At 46.5% G+C, this 21,594-nt stretch overlaps 1 protein-coding gene across 1 annotated transcript in view; it reads left to right on the top strand.

The window, feature by feature from the left end:
- The first annotated feature begins 4,069 nt into the window (after nucleotides 1-4,069).
- FGD3 (FYVE, RhoGEF and PH domain containing 3) overlaps nucleotides 4,070-21,594 on the top strand; it is a 411,633-nt gene continuing 394,108 nt past the window's right edge. The window contains exon 1 of the mRNA XM_068253640.1: nucleotides 4,070-4,278. Coding sequence (XP_068109741.1) covers nucleotides 4,230-4,278 — 49 coding nt within the window. The 5' untranslated portion in view covers nucleotides 4,070-4,229. The remainder of the gene's footprint in view (nucleotides 4,279-21,594) is intronic.

Here is a 21,594-nt window from a genome sequence, read left to right as displayed (position 1 = left end):
GTCCAGTGCCTAGCACACACATAACTATGGTGTGTTCCTTTTTTTCTTTCTCTGCCTGAAAGATATAAATATCAGGTATGTAAGTGGCTTGCAAGCTTTAACATTGGCTGGCATAGCACAAGGCAGTAAATATACGGATACGTGGTCCCAGCTGGATGTACAGCAGTATTGTGAACCTTGCTGGATAGGTCTCTGAAACCAGGACTGAGATAATTCTATGCAGGGCCGGAGCTACCATAGGAAAAAATGGGCAATTGCCCCAGGGCCCCAGAGCCTGTAGGGGCCCCCAAGGTGTCCCTCCCCATCTTAACTGTTGCTTCCCAGGGGCTCTGCAGAGTCTGTTAAGTTGGGAGGTGATTGGGGGAGGGTCAGCAGCCAGCTCAGGGGCCCAGGAGGGAAATTTGGCTGCAACAAAGGGCCTCTGACGCGTTTTGGTCAGGGGTGTCTGTTGGGGGGGCCCCAGGCTAATTTTGCCCTAGGGCTCAATTGTTACTTGAACCGGCCCTGATTCTATGTGATTGGTGATTGAGGAAAGATATTTATCCAGAGTGACACCTGCTTCTTTATACCCCCACATATTACAATCCAGAAAAAATCATAAGGGAAGGGACTGATCCTGAGACCTACAGATCGGTCTTAAAGAAACAGTGCACTGCCAATGTGTGTGTGTGGAGGCCTCAGGTGTGCGCCAGGTGGAGGGCCCACATATGGCCAAATATGATTGGATGACTGGTTGATTTGCATAGGCGTTGCTGGGCGATCAATACGGTATATAACCATCATTGGGACTGTGGGAATGTAAATTATGAGCAGCTTAAATTTCAGCAATTGGTTTTAGCAAATTTTAGATGTATTGTGAACCACGTTTTGTATGAAGTATTTTGCAGGCTATTAAAATTATTTCAAGCACAAGAAGATACTCTGGTTTGTTTTGGGTTTATATAATTTATTGAACAGTCTAAACCTGACATTTCACCCAGAGATATGAATTTGAACCGAGTGCAACAATGCTAGTAAACTAAGTACAGTATATCACAAAAGTAAGTACACCTCTCACATTTTTGCAAATATTTTTTATATTATTACAGGGGACAACTCTGAAGCAATGGTACTGATACAGTGTAAAGTAGTCAGTGTAACAGTGTAAATTGCTGTCCCATTGAGGCTGGTTGCACAACTAATGTTAGCTGTGTGCGAAGCAGTGCAAGCACCACATCGCCCCGCAGAAATCAGCCTAGATATGACCCTGTGCCATGGAGCGGCAACTAGGTCATATGCATAGCCTCAGGCTGGTGACGTACACCCTACTGGGCAGGAAGTATGTCACTGAGATTCCCGTCGGTCCGTGCATGTGCGCTGCGTCGCAACAGGCTCCGTTGCAACTGCCCCACATCGCGTGAAGTGTGCAAGACTCTGGTGCAGTTGCAATCCCTGCATTTCCCATTGCTACACCACTGCTGAGATGTTCAATTTAAAGGGTACATGGTGTTTTGGCGCAGGGTGAGCCGACTGACGACTTGCCCTGCTGCTGCACAAATTTGGAGGGGGGGTTAAATACTAGTCCCATTGTCGCAACTCGGTGGAAGAAGTAATTTGGGGTCTAGCAATCTCCAAATCCCAAAATTACTCAAGCCCAGGGCGCTGAATATAGCATTACTGCCATAGCCAAAGTGCGGCACGAGGCGGGTGCCCAAAGAGTTCTTCTTAAAAATGAACTACCTAAAGACCGCGTCTCGCCAATGGGCGGCAGCCCGAGGACCGCCTAATGCCAATTGGTGTCAAGTCCTGGGGCCAGCTACTGCAGGAGATCGCACACACTGATGCGCGCATCTCCGTATGAATGACGGAGCTCCGCTCCGCCTCCAGTCTCCCAGCGGCGATCGCCGCTAGGAGACTGTTAGACGGCGAAACTGCCACTGGGTACAGCGCTGCGATCTTGGGCAGCGCTGTACAGGGGTCAGCCGTGTCACTTGGCCGTCCCCTCCATAGTCTCAAAAGCACTTGTGTGCTGAGTTGTGCGGCCCTGCGGCTTGGCCTTAAAGCTGCAGTGGCCAATTTAGTGAAAATTGGCCTGGTCTTTAGGGGGGTTTAACACTGCGGTCCTCAAGCGGTTAAGGCTTTGTTCACATTATAAATCACAAGCGCTGAGTAATTTGTACTGCGATTTTTGAAGAGCTTTGCGATTTGCGCTTAGAAAAAGCGCTTGGGTAATGAATGAAATCGAAATGCTTACATGTGAATACTGTCATTGGAAATCATTACACAAGCGCTTTAAGGGCCCATTCACATTTGCTAAATGAAAAACGATTGCGCTTTTGCGCAGACTTTTTTTGCGTTGAACGCGAAAAAAATCAGGATTCACACTTGGCTATTTTTTAGCGATCGCATTTAGCGCTGCTATAGCACTGAAAAGCGATCGCCGGGAAATCGCCTGAACATGGTGCAGGCAACACGTTTGCGTTTGGCGATTTGCGTTAATCGCCGGCGATTAACGCAAATCGCCCAAGTGAGAACGGGCCCACAGGGTATTATTGCACTAGCGCTTGAGCGTTTTGCTGAAATCGCAGACAAAATGCTCTAGTGTGAATATTTAGGAAATACTTAGGAAAATTTGCAAAATCGCCAGCGCTTAAAAAAAATCAGCTGATAGTGTGAACAAGCCCTAAAGGTATGTGTGGAATCATTTTTGTTAGAGGAACTCACCTATAGGTTTTTGTTTTGGGAACCAAAAGTATAACTCTGCATACTATTCAAAACTAAAAGATGTATCCTAAAGATGGGCTCGTTAACACCCAGGGCATTTTGCGCTATTTTTGAGCGCCAGTGATTTTACAAAACGCCCTAATCCTTATGGGATAGTTCATACTGGTGCGTTTCGTCTGCTTTCCACTCAGCAAAATGTTGCATGTACCTTTTTTAGGGCGTTTTTGCTACACTGGAAGATATAGGAAAAGCGCAAAATGCTCACAAAATCGCTTTGTGTATTTATTATTTTCCCGGTCAAATAGTTCACTTCCTGACTTGCATCAGGAAGTAAAAAAACCAAATCGCTCTGCAAAAGGATTTACAAAAAAATCGTTGTGCGAAGTTAAGCGCTGGGAGGGGGAAAAAAAATCACTTAGGGCCTTTTTCCACTAGCCTGCGATTTGCGATTTGCTTCTGATCGCAAATCGCAAGGTACATTAAACTAATGGAAACTGCAGCAGTAATTTCCATTAGTGCGATCCGATTGCGATGCGATTTTGGTCAAAGCGCAATCTTTATCCTGCCGCGTTTTGTATGCGATTGAGCTGGACTATAATGAGTATAGTAGCTCAATCGCAATCGCAATCGCATGGTGGAAATTGAAACGCGATTGCGATTGGGATCGCGATCGCAATCGCGATCGCATTTCATAGTGGAAAAGGGCCCTTAGGGCCTGTACACACTGAAAAACGCAGGCAAAAACGCAAGCGCATGCGTTTTTAAAGTGCCTGTAGTTTTAAAAACGCATGCGCTTTTGCCTGCGTTTTTTGTGCGTTTGCGTTTTTCTTGTAATTGCTGATTGGCTAAAGAATCCTTTGTTTTTTTTTCTAGTTTACATTTCAACAGGAATCAGGACATTGCAGAGTCTTCTGGGATACTGACTTCTGAAAAACGTGCATGCGTTTTTAATGCGTTTTTCATGCGCTGCGCTTAAAAAAGCGCAGCAGGCACTGCGTTTGCGTTTTTTAAAACGCATCGCACCAGTGTGTACAAGTCATCACGATTTTCATTCTTTTTCAAAAGACCTTGCGTTTTTTAAAAACGCAACGCAAGCGCAGCAGTGTGTACAGGCCCTTACAAAATCGCAAAACACATGCGTTTCCGATTTCGATTTTAGATGTGAACAAAGCCTAAGCGTTTTATGCAGCGTTAAATCCCGTTATACATATACTGTATACATTTTCCAGCTTAGCATAGAACTGTGTCATGTATAACACAGTCTTAGGTGCTGCTATAGCCCTCCCCTACACTTGTGATTGGACAGGAGGAGTGTGGGCTGGTGTATGCTTGAGAGACTGACAAGCCTCCCCAGTGATGAGCAGCACAAGACTGCTCTGAATAGACTGATCATCTGGAGGGGAATGGCTTTGCTTAGACTTAGAGCACACAGTTGAGGCACCGCTTTCTCCTCGCATAGGAAGGCATTACAGAGAAGCAAGCTGGAAGTTCAGGCGTTAAATCCTTGCACAGAAAGGCAGAGGACTATGAGCAGGATGACTGGGACCAGATCCAATATTCAGCCAGGGGCAGATGGTAAGTTGGAAAACTTTTTTTTTTTTTCTGCTTTTGTATCAAATGTGTTTGTAAGCTGCTTTTCGGAAACCGGATTTGTGCTCTGTGATTTAACCTGTGTTGTCCGCTCCTCATTCTGTTTCTGGAAATCGGCGATAGGAGTTTATTCCCTGGAAAAAAAAATCTGGTTTAGCACAGCTGTGTAGCCGGCTAATTTGATCTGTGCACAGGGAAGTCCCAGACCTGATTAAAAAAAAAAACCCCATTGCTTATTGCTAGATTACCGGTGTCAAGCTCTGATGCTAAAGCCTTTCCTTCAAGTCGTTAAAGGGCCAGTCCAACCTTATTCAATGTTTTAGCGATAACTGGGTTCTTCTAGTAGTCTGAATATTGTGCTGACTGCCCGACTTATGAAAGTAAACCTGCAATGAGATGAAACTCAGAGGCTAATATTGCTCTTTCCTGCTAGGTAAAGGGCTGTAATGCTGATCCTGTGCCTGCAGGTGTTGGGCTGTAATGCTGATCCTGTGCCTGCAGGTGTTGGGCTGTAATGCTGATCCTGTGCCTGCAGGTGTTGGGCTGTAATGCTGATCCTGTGCCTGCAGGTGTTGGGCTGTAATGCTGATCCTGTGCCTGCAGGTGTTGGGCTGTAATGCTGATCCTGTGCCTGCAGGTGTTGGGCTGTAATGCTGATCCTGTGCCTGCAGGTGTTGGGCTGTAATGCTGATCCTGTGCCTGCAGGTGTTGGGCTGTAATGCTGATCCTGTGCCTGCAGGTGTCGGCCGGGCTGTAATGCTGATCCTCCGCCAGCAGGTGTCGGCCGGGCTGTAATGCTGATCCTCCGCCAGCAGGTGTCGGGGCTGTAATGCTGATCCTCCGCCAGCAGGTGTCGGGGCTGTAATGCTGATCCTCCGCCAGCAGGTGTCGGGGCTGTAATGCTGATCCTCCGCCAGCAGGTGTCGGGGCTGTAATGCTGATCCTCCGCCAGCAGGTGTCGGGGCTGTAATGCTGATCCTCCGCCAGCAGGTGTCGGGGCTGTAATGCTGTTCCTCCGCCAGCAGGTGTCGGGGCTGTAATGCTGATCCTCCGCCAGCAGGTGTCGGGGCTGTAATGCTGATCCTCCGCCAGCAGGTGTCGGGGCTGTAATGCTGATCCTCCGCCAGCAGGTGTCGGGGCTGTAATGCTGATCCTCCGCCAGCAGGTGTCGGGGCTGTAATGCTGATCCTCCGCCAGCAGGTGTCGGGGCTGTAATGCTGATCCTCCGCCAGCAGGTGTCGGGGCTGTAATGCTGATCCTCCGCCAGCAGGTGTCGGGGCTGTAATGCTGATCCTCCGCCAGCAGGTGTCGGGGCTGTAATGCTGATCCTCCGCCAGCAGGTGTCGGGGCTGTAATGCTGATCCTCCGCCAGCAGGTGTCGGGGCTGTAATGCTGATCCTCCGCCTGCAGGTGTCGGGGCTGTAATGCTGATCCTCCGCCAGCAGGTGTCGGGGCTGTAATGCTGATCCTCCGCCTGCAGGTGTCGGGACTGTAATGCTGATCCTCCGCCTGCAGGTGTCGGGACTGTAATGCTGATCCTCCGCCTGCAGGTGTCGGGACTGTAATGCTGATCCTCCGCCTGCAGGTGTCGGGACTGTAATGCTGATCCTCCGCCTGCAGGTGTCGGGACTGTAATGCTGATCCTCCGCCTGCAGGTGTCGGGACTGTAATGCTGATCCTCCGCCTGCAGGTGTCGGGACTGTAATGCTGATCCTCCGCCTGCAGGTGTCGGGACTGTAATGCTGATCCTCCGCCTGCAGGTGTCGGGACTGTAATGCTGATCCTCCGCCTGCAGGTGTCGGGACTGTAATGCTGATCCTCCGCCTGCAGGTGTCGGGACTGTAATGCTGATCCTCCGCCTGCAGGTGTCGGGACTGTAATGCTGATCCTCCGCCTGCAGGTGTCGGGACTGTAATGCTGATCCTCCGCCTGCAGGTGTCGGGACTGTAATGCTGATCCTCCGCCTGCAGGTGTCGGGACTGTAATGCTGATCCTCCGCCTGCAGGTGTCGGGACTGTAATGCTGATCCTCCGCCTGCAGGTGTCGGGACTGTAATGCTGATCCTCCGCCAGCAGGTGTCGGGGCTGTAATGCTGATCCTCCGCCAGCAGGTGTCGGGGCTGTAATGCTGATCCTCTCCCTGCAGGTGTCGGGGCTGTAATGCTGATCCTCCGTCTGCAGGTGTCGGGGCTGTAATGCTGATCCTCCGTCTGCAGGTGTCGGGGCTGCAATGCTGATCCTCCGCCTGCAGGTGTCGGGGCTGTAATGCTGATCCTCCGCCTGCAGGTGTCGGGACTGTAATGCTGATCCTCCGCCTGCAGGTGTCGGGACTGTAATGCTGATCCTCCGCCTGCAGGTGTCGGGACTGTAATGCTGATCCTCCGCCTGCAGGTGTCGGGACTGTAATGCTGATCCTCCGCCTGCAGGTGTCGGGACTGTAATGCTGATCCTCCGCCTGCAGGTGTCGGGACTGTAATGCTGATCCTCCGCCTGCAGGTGTCGGGACTGTAATGCTGATCCTCCGCCTGCAGGTGTCGGGACTGTAATGCTGATCCTCCGCCTGCAGGTGTCGGGACTGTAATGCTGATCCTCCGCCTGCAGGTGTCGGGACTGTAATGCTGATCCTCCGCCTGCAGGTGTCGGGACTGTAATGCTGATCCTCTCCCTGCAGGTGTCGGGGCTGTAATGCTGATCCTCTGCCTGCAGCCCTTGTTCTGTCTAAGGGCAGGACCCACTAGTAATTGCTGTAGCCATTCCTAGAGAGATTGCGATTCCTGGCTTTTTTAAAGCGCTGTAGAGTAAACTATACAGCACTACAAACTTGCGTTTGGGAGTTTTTACCTCTTTTTAAATAAAGTTTTTTATTATACTTACTGGTTGTCCCGTTGTCTGTCTTCCGACCGCTGGCCTACCCTCTAGCAGAAGAGGTCATAGGTGCTTTGTTGGCTCCATTCAGAGCCTATGACCTCTTTTGCTAGGGAGTGGGGCTATTGGGTGGAAGCCAGACATTGGGACACCTGGTGAGTATTTTACATTCGGCCCCAAAATAGCTGCAAAATTGCATTGTAAAGCAATGAGCCATAGATATTTGATTGAAAATTGTCACAGTGGGACGTTGCATTCTGTTCCCCTATATAACATAAATGCAACGGAACGAAAAAGTCATACTGCATACAGTGAATAAAAAAAAGTATGCTTCACTTTACCTGTCAATGCAGTGCTTTACTATACCGCAGCCAGTCTTACCACAACACTACAACTGCACTGTGAACATAGGTGGTGCATTGCAAGTGTGGTAAGCCATGTTTCAAAGTGACCATAAGACCCCCAGCACAATACAAAACCGTTTTGCGATTCCGATTTTTCCCTGGATGACAAGGACAGGCACAGCGAAGCATACTTTTAAAAAAAAAAAATCAAAACAAGATAAACGCAGCATGTAAAATCGTGTCTAAAATCGCAAATTTGAATCGCATGTAGTGTGCAAGTGCCCTTACACTGCACTGCAACACGCCTCTGTGAACGTGGCCTTAGTTTTAGGTTTCTAAAGCTGCAATTATATGATTGAATTGATATTGCTATCATGTTGGAACATATGGACAGCTGATGCTTTACTGAGTCTCTGACCCTGAAAGAGTGTGCAGATAACATGTTCTATAGCGAAGCCAGACAAAATCTGTAGATGCTGATTTGTTTGTCTCAGATTCAAGTTGCGTGCGGTTTGCAAATAACTGAGCATCTCAGTGATCATACTTGTAGATGGTTAAATTGGTCAGTGATTGGCCAATCATATTGAAAGTGTATACCAGGCTTTAGGGTGCGTACATCCAATTTTGAGTGACTAATGATTGGCCAATTTAACCACTTCCATGTAATATGAAAGTCAACAGATTTTGAAGGGATAATGTAAGAGTGAACAGTATCAATATCCACCCCTGGTGGAGGGGTGTTGCCCCTTATTTCCTTATCTACAGAGAGCGACTTTTAATCCTGAGTGAGGACAGGTCTAATCTCCTCACCTGCCTGTACAGTGGTTACCTAGGAGGTAACCCACATTTGTGAGTATATACATTATATACTTTTCATTTCCAACCCCTTGTTTTGCATACTACCCTATATTGGGCTCTCGGTATTTCTTTTGTCTTAGATTTTGAAGGGAACCCGTGGTTGAGGGGCAGGGAGGCTGCCATATTTCTTTCCTTGTAAACACAATGTCAGTTGCCGGGCAGCCCTGTTAATCTTCTGGCATAAATAGTGGCTGATTCAAAACCATGGAACAAGCATATGGCTAATCCAGTAAAACTTGAGTACCTTATCTGCACATGCTTGTTCAGGGCTTATGGCTAGAAGTATTAGAGACACAGGATCAGGAAACCAGGAAACTGGTATTGTTTATAAGGAAGCAAATATGACTGCCTCTATATCACTCTCACCTTGGGTTCCCTTTAAGAGATGTGAATTTTGAATTTTTTTTACTTTTTTTTTTTTTACGCTTTTATTACTAGAATTATATAGGATGTACTAAAACAAAGCGAGTTAAGGCATGAACGCATCATCCTATTTTGATTGGCTAATGATTGTACAATTTTACCACCTCCATGTAGAATGAGAACTTACAACTTACACGACAACACCGCACAAAGTACCGCTGTAAGTCTCGCTTGTGCCGACATGTAGCGTGACCTCGTGCTTAACCCGCCGACAGGAAGAGGCATCGATAGCGACCGTCGTGTCTCAGGACCCGTTGCTCACTGAGTACGCAGCTTAAAGGGGTTCTGTGGGGGGGGTTGTTGCAAATAAAAACAGACACTTACCTGAGGCTTCTATCAACCCCCTGTAGCAGTAATGTCCCACGCCGTCCTAGTCCGATCCGCCGGTTCCCGGCAGCCGCAGTTGGATGGCATGCTGCGCTAGACCGGGGCCGGTGGCGGAGAAAGGGGATTGGAGGAGGAGGACGACGGCATGTGACATTACTGCTACAGGGGGCAACCCCATGTAAGTGTCTGTTTTTATCAACACCCCCCCCCCTCCCAACAGAACCCCTTTAATACTTTTAGCCATAGACCCTGAACAAGAATGTGCAGATAAGGTCCTGGATTAGCCATATGCTTGTTCCATGATTTTGACTCCTGGAACAAGCTAGATTAACAGGGCTGCCAGGCAACTGGCATTGTGTCTACAGGGAAAGAAATATGGTAGTCTCCATATCCCTCTCTGCTCGGGTTCCCTTTAAACAGCGTAAACAGCGTAAAAATGGATGCCTGCATACTTCTCACACTTCAGGTTTCCTTTTTAGCTGTTGAATATTGTGTGACTAGCTGTTTGCAGGGCAGGAGTACATGCGCCACCTCTCAGGACATCATGCGTGTCATCCAATCAGCGTCAGATCCAATCACAGTAGAAAGAGGCATGTCCGGTATGGACGGACACACATATGTGCATACAGTGGATGGCTTAGAAATCATTATGACAGATTTCTCTTTAGCATAGCAGTTACCATAATGGTTCATTATTTCATGTTTCACAATACAGTATTGCCATAATACTTGCTCCACGATTTATGGAAGCAGGTTCCAATGGCTTCCTCCACTATCTATCTTGTTGCAGAACTGGTAGTATACTTCACCTAATGCTTCTTTATAATGTTATGGTCAAAGTAAGAGAGGCTAACCAGGGAATTTATATGTACAGGGAAATCTGCCCACCAGTCCCTGAGAGGTAAAGGAAGCTGTTGTATAACTTAAGAATCTAGCAGAAAACAAGTACTGTATTGGCTTTGGGTTAGTTCACCATCAGAGTTTTGGGAATATTTTGCATGCAGTTGCCCCTGCCAGAGATTCGTAAATTATCATGCTCTGCTCCTTGCTAGAGTGTCGATAGCCATCTCTTGGACATCTGACTTTGTATAGGGATCTAGCTGACAAATTCCTCTCTGGTAATATAAAGACTATATTGTCTGTACTTAGTGCCTGCTTTCAGTACTCCAGACTGCAGCTCTAGGATGGAAGATTTCCCCCCCCCCTTCTCCTTTCTTCATATACCATATATAAGACTACGAAGATCCAGACGTTCGCTGTCTTTGTTGTTTAATAGTTTCCTTTATCTCTTTGCTTTAAAAGGAAGTATACTAATGTGCCAAAATATCTTATATACTGCTTAAAGGGAACTTGAAGGAAAGGAAAATGAAGGCTACCATCTTAATTTACTTGGGAAAAAAGAATCTAACATAAAAATTTTTTGACTATCATGTTGATCTATTGGCTTGAGCGGTCTGAGCCACATACCTGCAATAAGCAAACAGACAGTGGTGTTAAGATGCCTCATTGTATACCAAGACCCTGCAGTGTTCCTACCTCCCCATATGATGCACTAACTACCAAACAACCACTAACCACGTTAAAGAGGTTTTCGGGGAGGGGGGGGGGGGGGGGGGGGGGGGCGGCGGCTTCCATCAGCCCAAGTCTCGGGAGCACCTTGGCTTACATGCATCCACCTTAAACCACCCACCCTGGACACCATGCCTGGTAACCAAAAAAAACGACCAAAACATTTTGCCTCCACCGGTGTCCAGAGATATTGCCCAACTTTCTTCTCCTCTCCATCCACTGTAGCCACCTCCTTCAGCAAAGGAACCACTGCCAGGTGTGACATCTCTGTAAAGAAAGGAAAGAACCACACAGTTATCATATATTTAAGTGAACAACCTACCAACCAGGATCGTATCTTACTCTACCCCCAGGCCTTTTTTAACAAGAATATGTGTTTTGCACCCAGCCGAAGACGCCATTGCTTGCTGCATTTGCACTTCCTTGTTGACTGCTTGGGCATGGGCAGTAACATGGACCCAATCAGGCTTTGCTTTTTTCTTCCTATGTCTGAGCAGGTTCATGCCATGCTACTGCAGTGTGGCCGCACTTGTTTTCATATGGGAGCCTGGCCACGAGCTTCAAGAGGACACAGCACTGTAATGGCTAACTGGCCCTAAATGGGGGAAGCCTCTGGAGGATTCCTCTCCTGATACAAGAATCTAACTTTTTGCTTTTAAAAACATACAGGATTGCTTTAAACCCTGCCCTTCCTGGCAGCTTCTACCCAGCCCACCAATGCTGTCCCTGCATATACAAATTGTCAACTCAACCCCCCTCCACACTAATCTGCTCAGCCCCCTCTAGAAGCCATTTTGGTCGAATTTGCAGACGGTCATTTGCTGCTATGGTAAGAATGCAGTTCACTTCTTTCTGGGGTATTTAAAGCTTACTTTAAAGATGAACCAAAAAATAAATAAAAAATACCCCTATACCCATATTTGCACATACAGCATTACAAGCTTCAAAAACACATGTATGAAAAGTACAAACCAGTTTTCTCTAATTTTTTGTTTGCCTTTGCGAATCTGGGAGCCCATTGTTATAAACTGTTCTAATCACCTTTTTCCGGCACCAGCAACTTCTTATAGTTGCGTCTCACGGACTGTGAGATAACTTGACTCTCAACACAGCAAGCAGGAGATAGACTTTCTCAGGCTTCTTCAATATTCACGTTATTTATTCAGGAAACAGAAATACAGATAGATACAGTTCATCATATTCTAGCCACGCCAATCTTCATGTTGCGTTACAAGCTTGATTAAACTTCCTGCTGAAGTCAATCAGGTACCTTCTTTCTAACCTACGTTACACTAGACTACCTATGTACAGCATAATTATATCAGATTACAGAAAATAATGAAATACTTAGAGGTTCCAGTCAACATTTAGAGCTAGTGTGAAAGTAAGAAGCAGAGTGAGCTCCCATCGCTCACTCGGGCTTTAATACCGACTAGGAAAGAGTTAAATATGACATCATCTTCGCCATCCCCTAGATCAGACTATTGGTGGACCCACTCGTGGTGTCATACACACCTACTCGATTAATATTCAATGCGGCTTTGGACATACATACAAGAATGTGGTGTTTAGTAAATATGGCTGATGTTTATTGTTATAGTGGTGTACATGCACAGGTCAGGGAGACCTGTGGCCTTGTCCATAGAACAGCTTCTTGGTATGTTCTAGTTCTGACAGAACTGAAGACTTTCTCTCTAAGAGAAAATCCCCTTAAAGGGCAGGTCTGCTCCCCAAGCCTTTTTGACTAACTCAGTCCAAATAACTGAGGCCTACTTAAATTATAACACCCATGAAGTAGTTGCCCCAGCATATAACATGATCCTACCTTGGCAGGATACCTTCTGGGGGAGAGGCGACAGTCTACAATTAGGCTATATTCACAGTGGGAGTTGCCTTGTGCTACCTGTAAAAACAGGAATGGAAAAGTTGCACTGCACGGTTTACCACTGTTGAGTTGCATACAGTGAAGAATACACTTAATGAAAGTTATGCTTTACTGTCAACGGGTTACTTTAACAGTTTACATATTGTACATCACTTATAAGAATTGAAGTAGACATACCATAAGGGGTGGTGTGGATCGTGGTGGTGGGTGCTTGGGTGAAATAGCCTTCCTCTATGTAGACGCACAGCTTGTGCAAAACAGTCATCAGGCTATTTCACCCAAGCACCCACCGCCACGATCCACACCACCCCTGATCCACACCATGATCCATGGTATGTCTATTTAAATTCTTAAGTGATGTACAATATGTAACCTGTTGAAGTTATCTAATTAAAGAGCAAGTGACAACAGTGCCAGCTTTCTCTCCTCCTTCCTTTTTTCTATGTACAAGTATCTACTGCACCAGGCCAGATCACGCTGATATTACTGGCTGGAGAGGAGTGGCGTTCTCGGCGACTTCCCTTACTTCTGGTTTGCATCAAGCTGTAGTGCCAGCTATCTTCCTACTACGACCAGATTTTAGTTTGGGTCCACTGAAATAAAACAAAAATAGATATTTAACTCAGTAGATGGAAGTCTGTTACAGGCCACCTTTACAGCATTGGGTCTCTTTCCATATATATGATGAGACCTTGTTGAATGTGATGCTTGTGGCCGCATTCCCATCCTAGTACAAGCTTTTCCATACTAGGTATGTGTGAGGAAGGTTCACACATGAAGCTGCTGGTGCATGGATTTTTTTCCCCCTTTCAATTTACTAGACGTGTGCAGACCTTACCTGTGCCTGGCCAGGACTGAGAAGAGTGTATTTGGACCGGACTGTAACCACAAGCTAGAAGAGGATCCAGGGCAGAAGTGCTGGGCTCAAGGGAAATTTGGAAAGCCTCTGGACCATCCAGAGACCTTCTGCTACTTAAAGTAAATTTTAAGTGCCAGTTACTCACCTTTTTCCAGACCCCTGAAGGCCTTCTTTTCCCTCACCATCATTCCCTGCTGCGCCGTTCAGCTGCTATGGCCCTTCAACCACTGCATACACAGCTTTGTTCGCAGCTTTATGCCGCATACCTCCTCCATGACGTTTGCATGGCCAGGAGCATTCTGTGCTAAGTAAAAATTGCTACTGCACATGCGCACAACTCTTGTGGCAATGGTAGTGTGATTGAAGAGTTGCACAGCTGGGACCACGTATGCTCAGTAGCCGGTGACTGGACGGGTTGCCTGGCTTTCAGGGGGAAAGGGGAGGAATGAAACAACGTGCAGTGACAGCGAGGGACCAGAAGGACTTTAGAGGCTGGAAAAAGCACCAGGTGAGTAACTGGCGTCTGTTATAAAGCTCTTAAAATGTGTGTGTGTGTGTGTGTGTGTGTGTGTGTGTTTTTTTTTTTTTTTTTCTCTAGGAAAATGTTAAAAAATGACTCCAGGTTAAAATGCTGAAGTAGTGTGACTGTGCTGACAGAAGCTAGAAACTTTTGTGACATGGTTTTGCTGGGTTTATTCTTCACTTTTACATCAACAGTTTGTGAATTTCTGCAACAAGGGTGGAGACAGCCGCAATTTCTGAGTGGAAAACAGAAGCCAATCATGTTATTACTGTTCTTTCTTTCCTGTCTTCAGGGCCCCAAGGTTCATATTCATGGCAAGGAGATCACAGGGATAGAAGTGATATGCATGCTCCCCATTGGGGACATAAGCAGTAGGGATGGCCCTGCTTAGAACTCATGGAGAAGCATGTGATCAGTTTGATCAGCTGTTAGATTTGTAAGGTTCTGATTTGCTGGTCCTGATAATGTTAAACAAACAAACAAACAATGCCGACAAGCATACAGGAAACGTATATGATGCAACACGGGAGTCAATAATGGCTCAAAGTTCCTCAATTGTATAATGGTGTCGCAGATCTCGACACATTAGTATCTTGAGTCTAAAAGACTGTATCCACGTTTATTATAAAATTAGAGAACACAACCTGATGCCTTTTGCAAACTCCAGATGACTGTCTTTGCTCAACCCCCCCCCCCCCCCAACCCAATTGCTCATAATACGCATGTATAGTGTGCAGACGACTGCATGCCTAGACACAGTCCTTGGGGTGTAGCTAGCCCTGCAAACCTGGGTGTAGACGCACAGGTGTTGTTTGTGGTATAATACCAATGATGTTTGGGGTTAGAAAATACCCAGATTTTTAGTGATAACTGACACGGCTAAAGTGGGGCTGACAGAATTACTTGAGTATGTCAACTTTCTGCACATGCAATAATCACTGAAAGTTACCCTCACACATGTGATTGTTGCAGCCAGGGGTATATACAAGGATTAGGGAGTGCAATACATATTTACACTGCTAACAGTGCTTGACATGTTTCAACTTATTCAGATTTCGTCAGGAGCATAACGTGCAGAAAATAATAGAGAATCGCCCACCACCACAGTATCCCCCAGCAGCAAATCGCTGAAGTCAGAGCTGAAGTGCCCATTGAATGATGGGTATTTATATGTTTGTGATGTCAAGGATCACCCTCCCATTCAGGGTGTGGCCATCAACCTCCACTCCTATCAATATTGACTCATGCCTGTTATTTACCTTGTAGCCAGATCGCTGAGTTAAAACAGGCTGCTGCGCCCTGTATAATGTAGGATTGCACTGATGCACGCTGCTGTGCATAGCCACACTCTGATTCACCGATCGGTGCATCCCACTCGTGTACCCAGATCTCCCAGTGACCTAGAAACGCCCCTGGTGTTCGCTCTTCTTGTGTTTAAAAAGATACCAGGCTTAATAAACCGAGTAACATAGCTGCACTGTTTAAAGATCTTCTGAAACTAGTTTTGTTTAAAAAATGTGAAACCTCTGTTTATTTACTTGTTGAACCTCTTGTTAAGATCAAATCTTTTAAATAAAATGGTTGTCACATTAGACAATGCAGGTAGCCATGTGCTCTATAGCAACATACAGCTTCTGCGTTACTCTCTGCTAGGGCACTGACCTCATTCTATCACATTGAATGCTGTGCTGTGGACTAAAATGCATACAGCAGTTCATTCTTGGAGCACACTGCACTGCAACACATAAGTAGGAATATCAGGCACTGGTTCTGTGCAGTATCTGATGGACTTGTGTACTGTACATTAAACATGACTGTAAACTGCACAGCAGCATTTATAGTGTAAAATAAGTTGTTGACTGGAGAAACCACTTATATAAGTAAACTATCAGTCTACTATGAAAGGAGCCTGGTTTTTACCACTAAGAATGTATAGCACTCTAGGCTTGGGACACATTCTGTTGCTATGGAGAAGGGCCGAGGGTCCGGCTCACTTAAGAGCGGCACAGTTCAGGCAGGGTGAGTAGGTGAACAATGCCCTTGGCTTGTGCTCGGCCAAGATCATTCACCAAGCTGATTGCCTGCAGATGCATCATGGGGAATCGGGCAGCTGTACTTTCAAGAATCCTCTAGTGTGTTCAAGGCTTAAGGCTTTGGGCGCGTTGCTAGCCCCAAAGATCAGAGGCACGTGCCCTGGATTTGTTCTGGGGTGCTCCGGATGTCTCCCAAACAGAGTGGTGCCTCAATGGGAGGCCCATGGGAGCATCGGTGGGGGTCCATTAGAAGGTCAGGGAATGCTATTGGGGAACTGCCAGATAACCTGGCGGCAGGCCAGCCCACTCAGCAGAAAGCCAGTACTGTCAGCACAGAAGCCAGGTGACTCTGCCTAGTTGTGTTTAACCACTTGCCGACCGCCCACTGCACAGGGGCGGCCGGAAAGTGGATCCCGCAAGGACCGCCGCATGTACAAGAGGCGGCAGTCCTTGTACGGGCATGGGCGGAGCGATCGCGTCATCCGTGACGCGATCCTCCACCGGGGATCGATGGCCGGGGATTTAGCCTCCAGCTCGCCGGCCACTTAGCAGCGCCAGCGGGCGGAGGAATACAGAATTCCGTCGATCAATGCGTATAATAGGCTTTGTAATGTATACAAAGCCTATTATACAGGCTGCCTCCTGCCCTGGTGGTCCCAGTGTCTGAGGGACCACCAGGGCAGGCTGCAGCCACCCTAGTCTGCACCCAAGCACACTGATTTCCCCCCCCCCCCCCCCGCCCCCTGATCGCCCACAGCACCCCCCAGACCCCTGTTTGATTGATATATATATATATATATATATATATATATATATATATATATATATATATATATATTATATATATATATATTAATTTTCTTTTATTCCCAAAAATGCCCCTGCTCCCTCCTGATAACCCCCCCCCCCCCTTGTGTACTGTATGCCTCTATTCCCCCCTGTAATAACCCACTGATCACCTGTCAATCACCCATCAATCACTCCCTGTCACTGCCACCCATCAATCAGCCCCTAACCTGCCCCTTGCGGACAATCTGATCACCCACCCACACCAATAGATCGCCCGCAGATCCGACGTCAGATCACCTCCCAAGTGCATTGTTTACATCTGTTCTCTACCCTAAAAACCCACTAATTACCTATCAATCACCCCCTGTCACTGCTACCCATCAGATTAGACCCCTATCTGCTCCTAGGGCACTCAATCACCCGCCCACACCTTCAGAACGCCCTCAGACCCCAGCCCTGATCACCTCGCCAGTGCATTGCTTGTATCTATTCCCAGTTCTAATCACACCTTGAGACACCCATCAATCACCTCCTGTCACCCCCCCAGCACACCTACCCATCAGATCAGGCCCTAATTTGCCCCGTGTGGGCTCTTGATCACTCGGCCAAACCCACAGATCCCCCTTCCGATCACCTTCCCAGTGCATTGATTGCATCTATTTTCCCCTCTAACCACCCCCTGAGACACCCATCAATCACCTCCTGTCACCCCCCCCCCCCCCTAGCACTCCTATCCATCAGATCAGGCCCAATACAACCTGTCATCTAAAAGGCCACCCTGCTTATGACCGGTTCCACAAAATTCGCCCCCTCATAGACCACCTGTCATCAAAATTTGCAGATGCTTATACCCCTGAACAGTCATTTTGAGACATTTGGTTTCCAGACTACTCACGGTTTTGGGCCCGTAAAATGCCAGGGCGGTATAGGAACCCCACAAGTGACCCCATTTTAGAAAAAAACACCCCAAGGTATTCTGTTAGGTGTATGACGAGTTCATAGAAGATTTTATTTTTTGTCAAAAGTTAGCGGAAATTAATTTTTATTTTTTTTCACAAAGTGTCATTTTTCACTCACTTGTGACAAAAAAATAAAATCTATGAACTCGCCATACCCGTAACGGAATACCTTGGGGTGTCTTCTTTCTAAAATGGGGTCACTTGTGGGGTTCCTATACTGCCCTGGCATTTTAGGGGCCCTAAACCATGAGGAGTAGTCTAGAAAACAAATGCCTCAAAATGACCTGTGAATAGGACGTTGGGCCCCTTAGCGCACCTAGGCTGCAAAAAAAGTGTCACACGTTGTATCGCCGTACTCAGGAGAAGTAGTATAATGTGTTTTGGGGTGTATTTTTACACATACCCATGCTGGGTGGGAGAAATCTCTCTGTAAATGACAATTGTGTGTAAAAAAAAAATAAAAAAAAAATCAAACAATTGTCATTTACAGAGATATTTCTCCCACCCAGCATGGGTATGTGTAAAAATACACCCCAAAACACATTATACTACTTCTCCTGAGTACGGCGGTACCACATGTGTGGCACTTTTTTACACCCTAAGTACGCTAAGGGGCCCAAAGTCCAGTGAGTACCTTTAGGATTTCACAGGTCATTTTGCGACATTTTGGTTTCAAGACTACTCCTCACGGTTTAGGGCCCCTAAAATGTCAGGGCAGTATAGGAACCCCACAAATGACCCCATTCTAGAAAGAAGACAACCAAAGGTATTCTGTTAGGAGTATGGTGAGTTCATAGATTTTATTTTTTGTCACAAGTTAGTGGAAAATGACACGTTGTGAAAAAAAAACAATTACAATCATTTTCCGCTAACTTGTGACAAAAAAATAAAATCTTTTATGAACTTGCCATACTCCTAACGGAATACCTTGGGGTGTCTTCTTTTTAAAATGGGGTCATTAGTGGGGTTCCTTTACTGCCCTGGCATTTTAGGGGCCCTAAACCGTGAGGAGTAGTCTTGAAAGAAAAATGACCTGTAAAATCCTAAAAGTACTCATTGGACTTTGGGCCCCTTAGTGCATTTAGGGTGCAAAAAAGTGCCACACATGTGGTATCGCTGTACTCAGGAGAAGTAGTATAACGTGTTTTGGGGTGTATTTTTACACATACCCATGCTGAGTGGGAGAAATATCACTGTAAATGGACGTGTGTGTGTGTGTGTGTGTGTGTGTGTGTGTGTGTGTGTGTGTGTGTGTGTGTGTGTGTGTGTGTGTGTGTGTGTGTGTGTGTGTGTGTGTAAAAAAAATAAATAATAAAAAAAAAAAAATCAAACAATTGTCATTTACAGAGATATTTCTCCCACCTAGCATGGGTATGTGTAAAAATACACCCCAAAACACATTATACTACTTCTCCTGAGTACAGCAATACCACGTGTGGCACTTTTTTGCAGCCTAACTGCGCTAAGGGGCCCAAAGTCCAATGAGCACCTCTAGGCTTTACAGGGGTGCTTACAAATTAGCACCCCCCAAAATGCGAGGACCGTAAACACACCCCACAAATGACCCCATTTTGGAAAGTAGACACTTCAAGGTATTCAGAGAGGGGCATGGTGAGTCTGTGGCAGATTTCATTTTTTTTTTCTTGTCACAAACTGTCATTTTCCGCTAACTTGTGACAAAAAATATCTTCTATGAACTCACTATGCCTCTCAGTGAATACTTTGGGATGTCTTCTTTCCAAAATGGGGTAATTTGGGGGGTATTTATACTATCCTGGAATTTTAGCCCCTCATGAAACATGACAGGTGGTCAGAAAAGTCAGAGATGCTACAAAGGCCTCGATTCTTAAAGCATTACCTCATGCGGTAATGCTGAAAACAGCAGACTTTACCGACCACTTAGCAAAATGTCAATTCATAAAGGCTGTTACCGCATGAAAAGCTGACATTACCGACCAGGGAGATAAATTACCGACTTGGCTGCAGTTACCGACAACACATGTCAGTAAATTGTCAGCAAATGTCAATTCATAAAGCCTTCAACAAGCGGTAAGCCTGGCGGTAGTTACCGACACTTCTAGTGAGGGGATAACAAGTTACCGACAGCTCTGACAGCGCTGATGAATGCAAAAGTGCAGAGATCCGAAGTCTGTTTGAGTCATCAGTGGAGAGAGCCAGAGAGAACCGTCTGTGTGATTCATTTCTGCAGGGCAAAGAGGGAATCAGGACACTGCTCTACTCTACCGCTCAATGGGCTGCGGTAATTTACCGACCTCCAAGGGCAGCTGGGGAAATCTTTATGAATTAGCACACAGACCGGGAAAATACCGAGTGCGGTATTTTTCCGATAAGATTTTTTTTATCGCACTGCTGTTTAAGAATCGAGGCCAAAATGGGAAAATTCACTTTTTGCACCATAGTTTATAAACGCTATAACTTTTACCCAAACCAATAAATATAGAATTGAATGGGTTTTTTTTTTTAAATCAAAAACAGGTTTGTCCACATTTTTCGTGCTGCATGTACAGTGGTGTGAAAAACTATTTGCCCCCTTCCTGATTTCTTATTCTTTTGCATGTTTGTCACACTTAAATGTTTCTGCTCATCAAAAACCATTAACCACCTGAGCGGTCTAGACGAGGTCCGGAGGCTGCCGCTCAGGCCCTGCTGGGCCGATTTTAATGAAATAAAAAGCAGCACACGCAGCCTGCACTTTGCCAGCCGCGTGTGCTGCCTGATCGCCGCTGCAGCGCGGCGATCCGCCGCGTGCAGCGGCGAAAGAGGGTCCCCCCAGCCGCCCGGGCCCAGCGTAGCCGGAACAAACAGTTCCGGCCAGCGCTAAGGGCTGGATCGGAGGCGGCTGACGTCAGGACGTCGGCTGACGTCCATGACGTCACTCCGCTCGTCGCCATGGCGACGAGGTAAGCGAAACACGGAAGGCCGCTCATTGCGGCCTTCCGTGTTACTTCTGGCCGCCGGAGGCGATCGGAAGAACGCCTCCGGAGCGCCCTCAACTTTCAGTTGGCTGCATGGAATAGTTTTTTTTTTTATTTAAAAAAAAACCCTCCCGCAGCCGTCCTGGCGATTTAATCAGAACGCCAGGGTGGTTAACCATTAGTTAAAGATAACATAATTGAACACAAAATGCAGTTTTAAATGATGGTTTTTATTATTTAGTAAGAAAAAAAACTCAAAACCTACATGGCCCTGTGTGAAAAAGAAATTGCCCCCTGAACCTAATAACTGGTTGGGCCACCCTTAGCAGCAATAACTGCAATCAAGCGTTTGCGATAACTTGCAACAAGTCTTTTACAGCGCTCTGGAGGAATTTTGGCCCACTCATCTTTGCAGAATTGTTGTAATTCAGCTTTATTTGAGGGTTTTCTAGCATGAACTGCCTTTTTAAGGTCATGCCACAACATCTCAATAGGATTCGGGTCAGGGCTTTGACTAGGCCACTCCAAAGTCTTAATTTTGTTTTTCTTCAGCCATTCAGAGGTGGATTTGCTGGTGTCTTTTGGGTCATTGTCCTGCTGCAGCACCCAAGATCGCTTCAGCTTGAGTTGACGAACAGATGGCTGGACATTCTCCTTCAGGATTTTTTGGTAGACAGTAGAATTCATGGTTCCATCTATCACAGCAAGCCTTCCAGGTCCTGAAGCAGCAAAACAACCCCAGACCATCACACTACCACCACCATATTTTACTGTTGGTATGATGTTCTTTTGCTGAAATGCTGTGTTACTTCTATGACAGATTTAACAGGACACGCACCTTCCAAAAAGTTCAACCTTTGTCTCGGCGGTCCACAAGGTATTTTTCCACAAGTCTTGGCAATCATTGAGATGGGTTTTTTTTTAGCAAAATT

Source organism: Hyperolius riggenbachi, chromosome 9 (assembly GCF_040937935.1).
Source record: "Hyperolius riggenbachi isolate aHypRig1 chromosome 9, aHypRig1.pri, whole genome shotgun sequence".
NCBI classification, from domain to species: Eukaryota; Metazoa; Chordata; class Amphibia; order Anura; family Hyperoliidae; genus Hyperolius; species Hyperolius riggenbachi.
The sequence above is the reverse complement of the archived record's forward strand: the minus strand, read 5'-3'. Positions and strand labels throughout refer to the sequence as shown.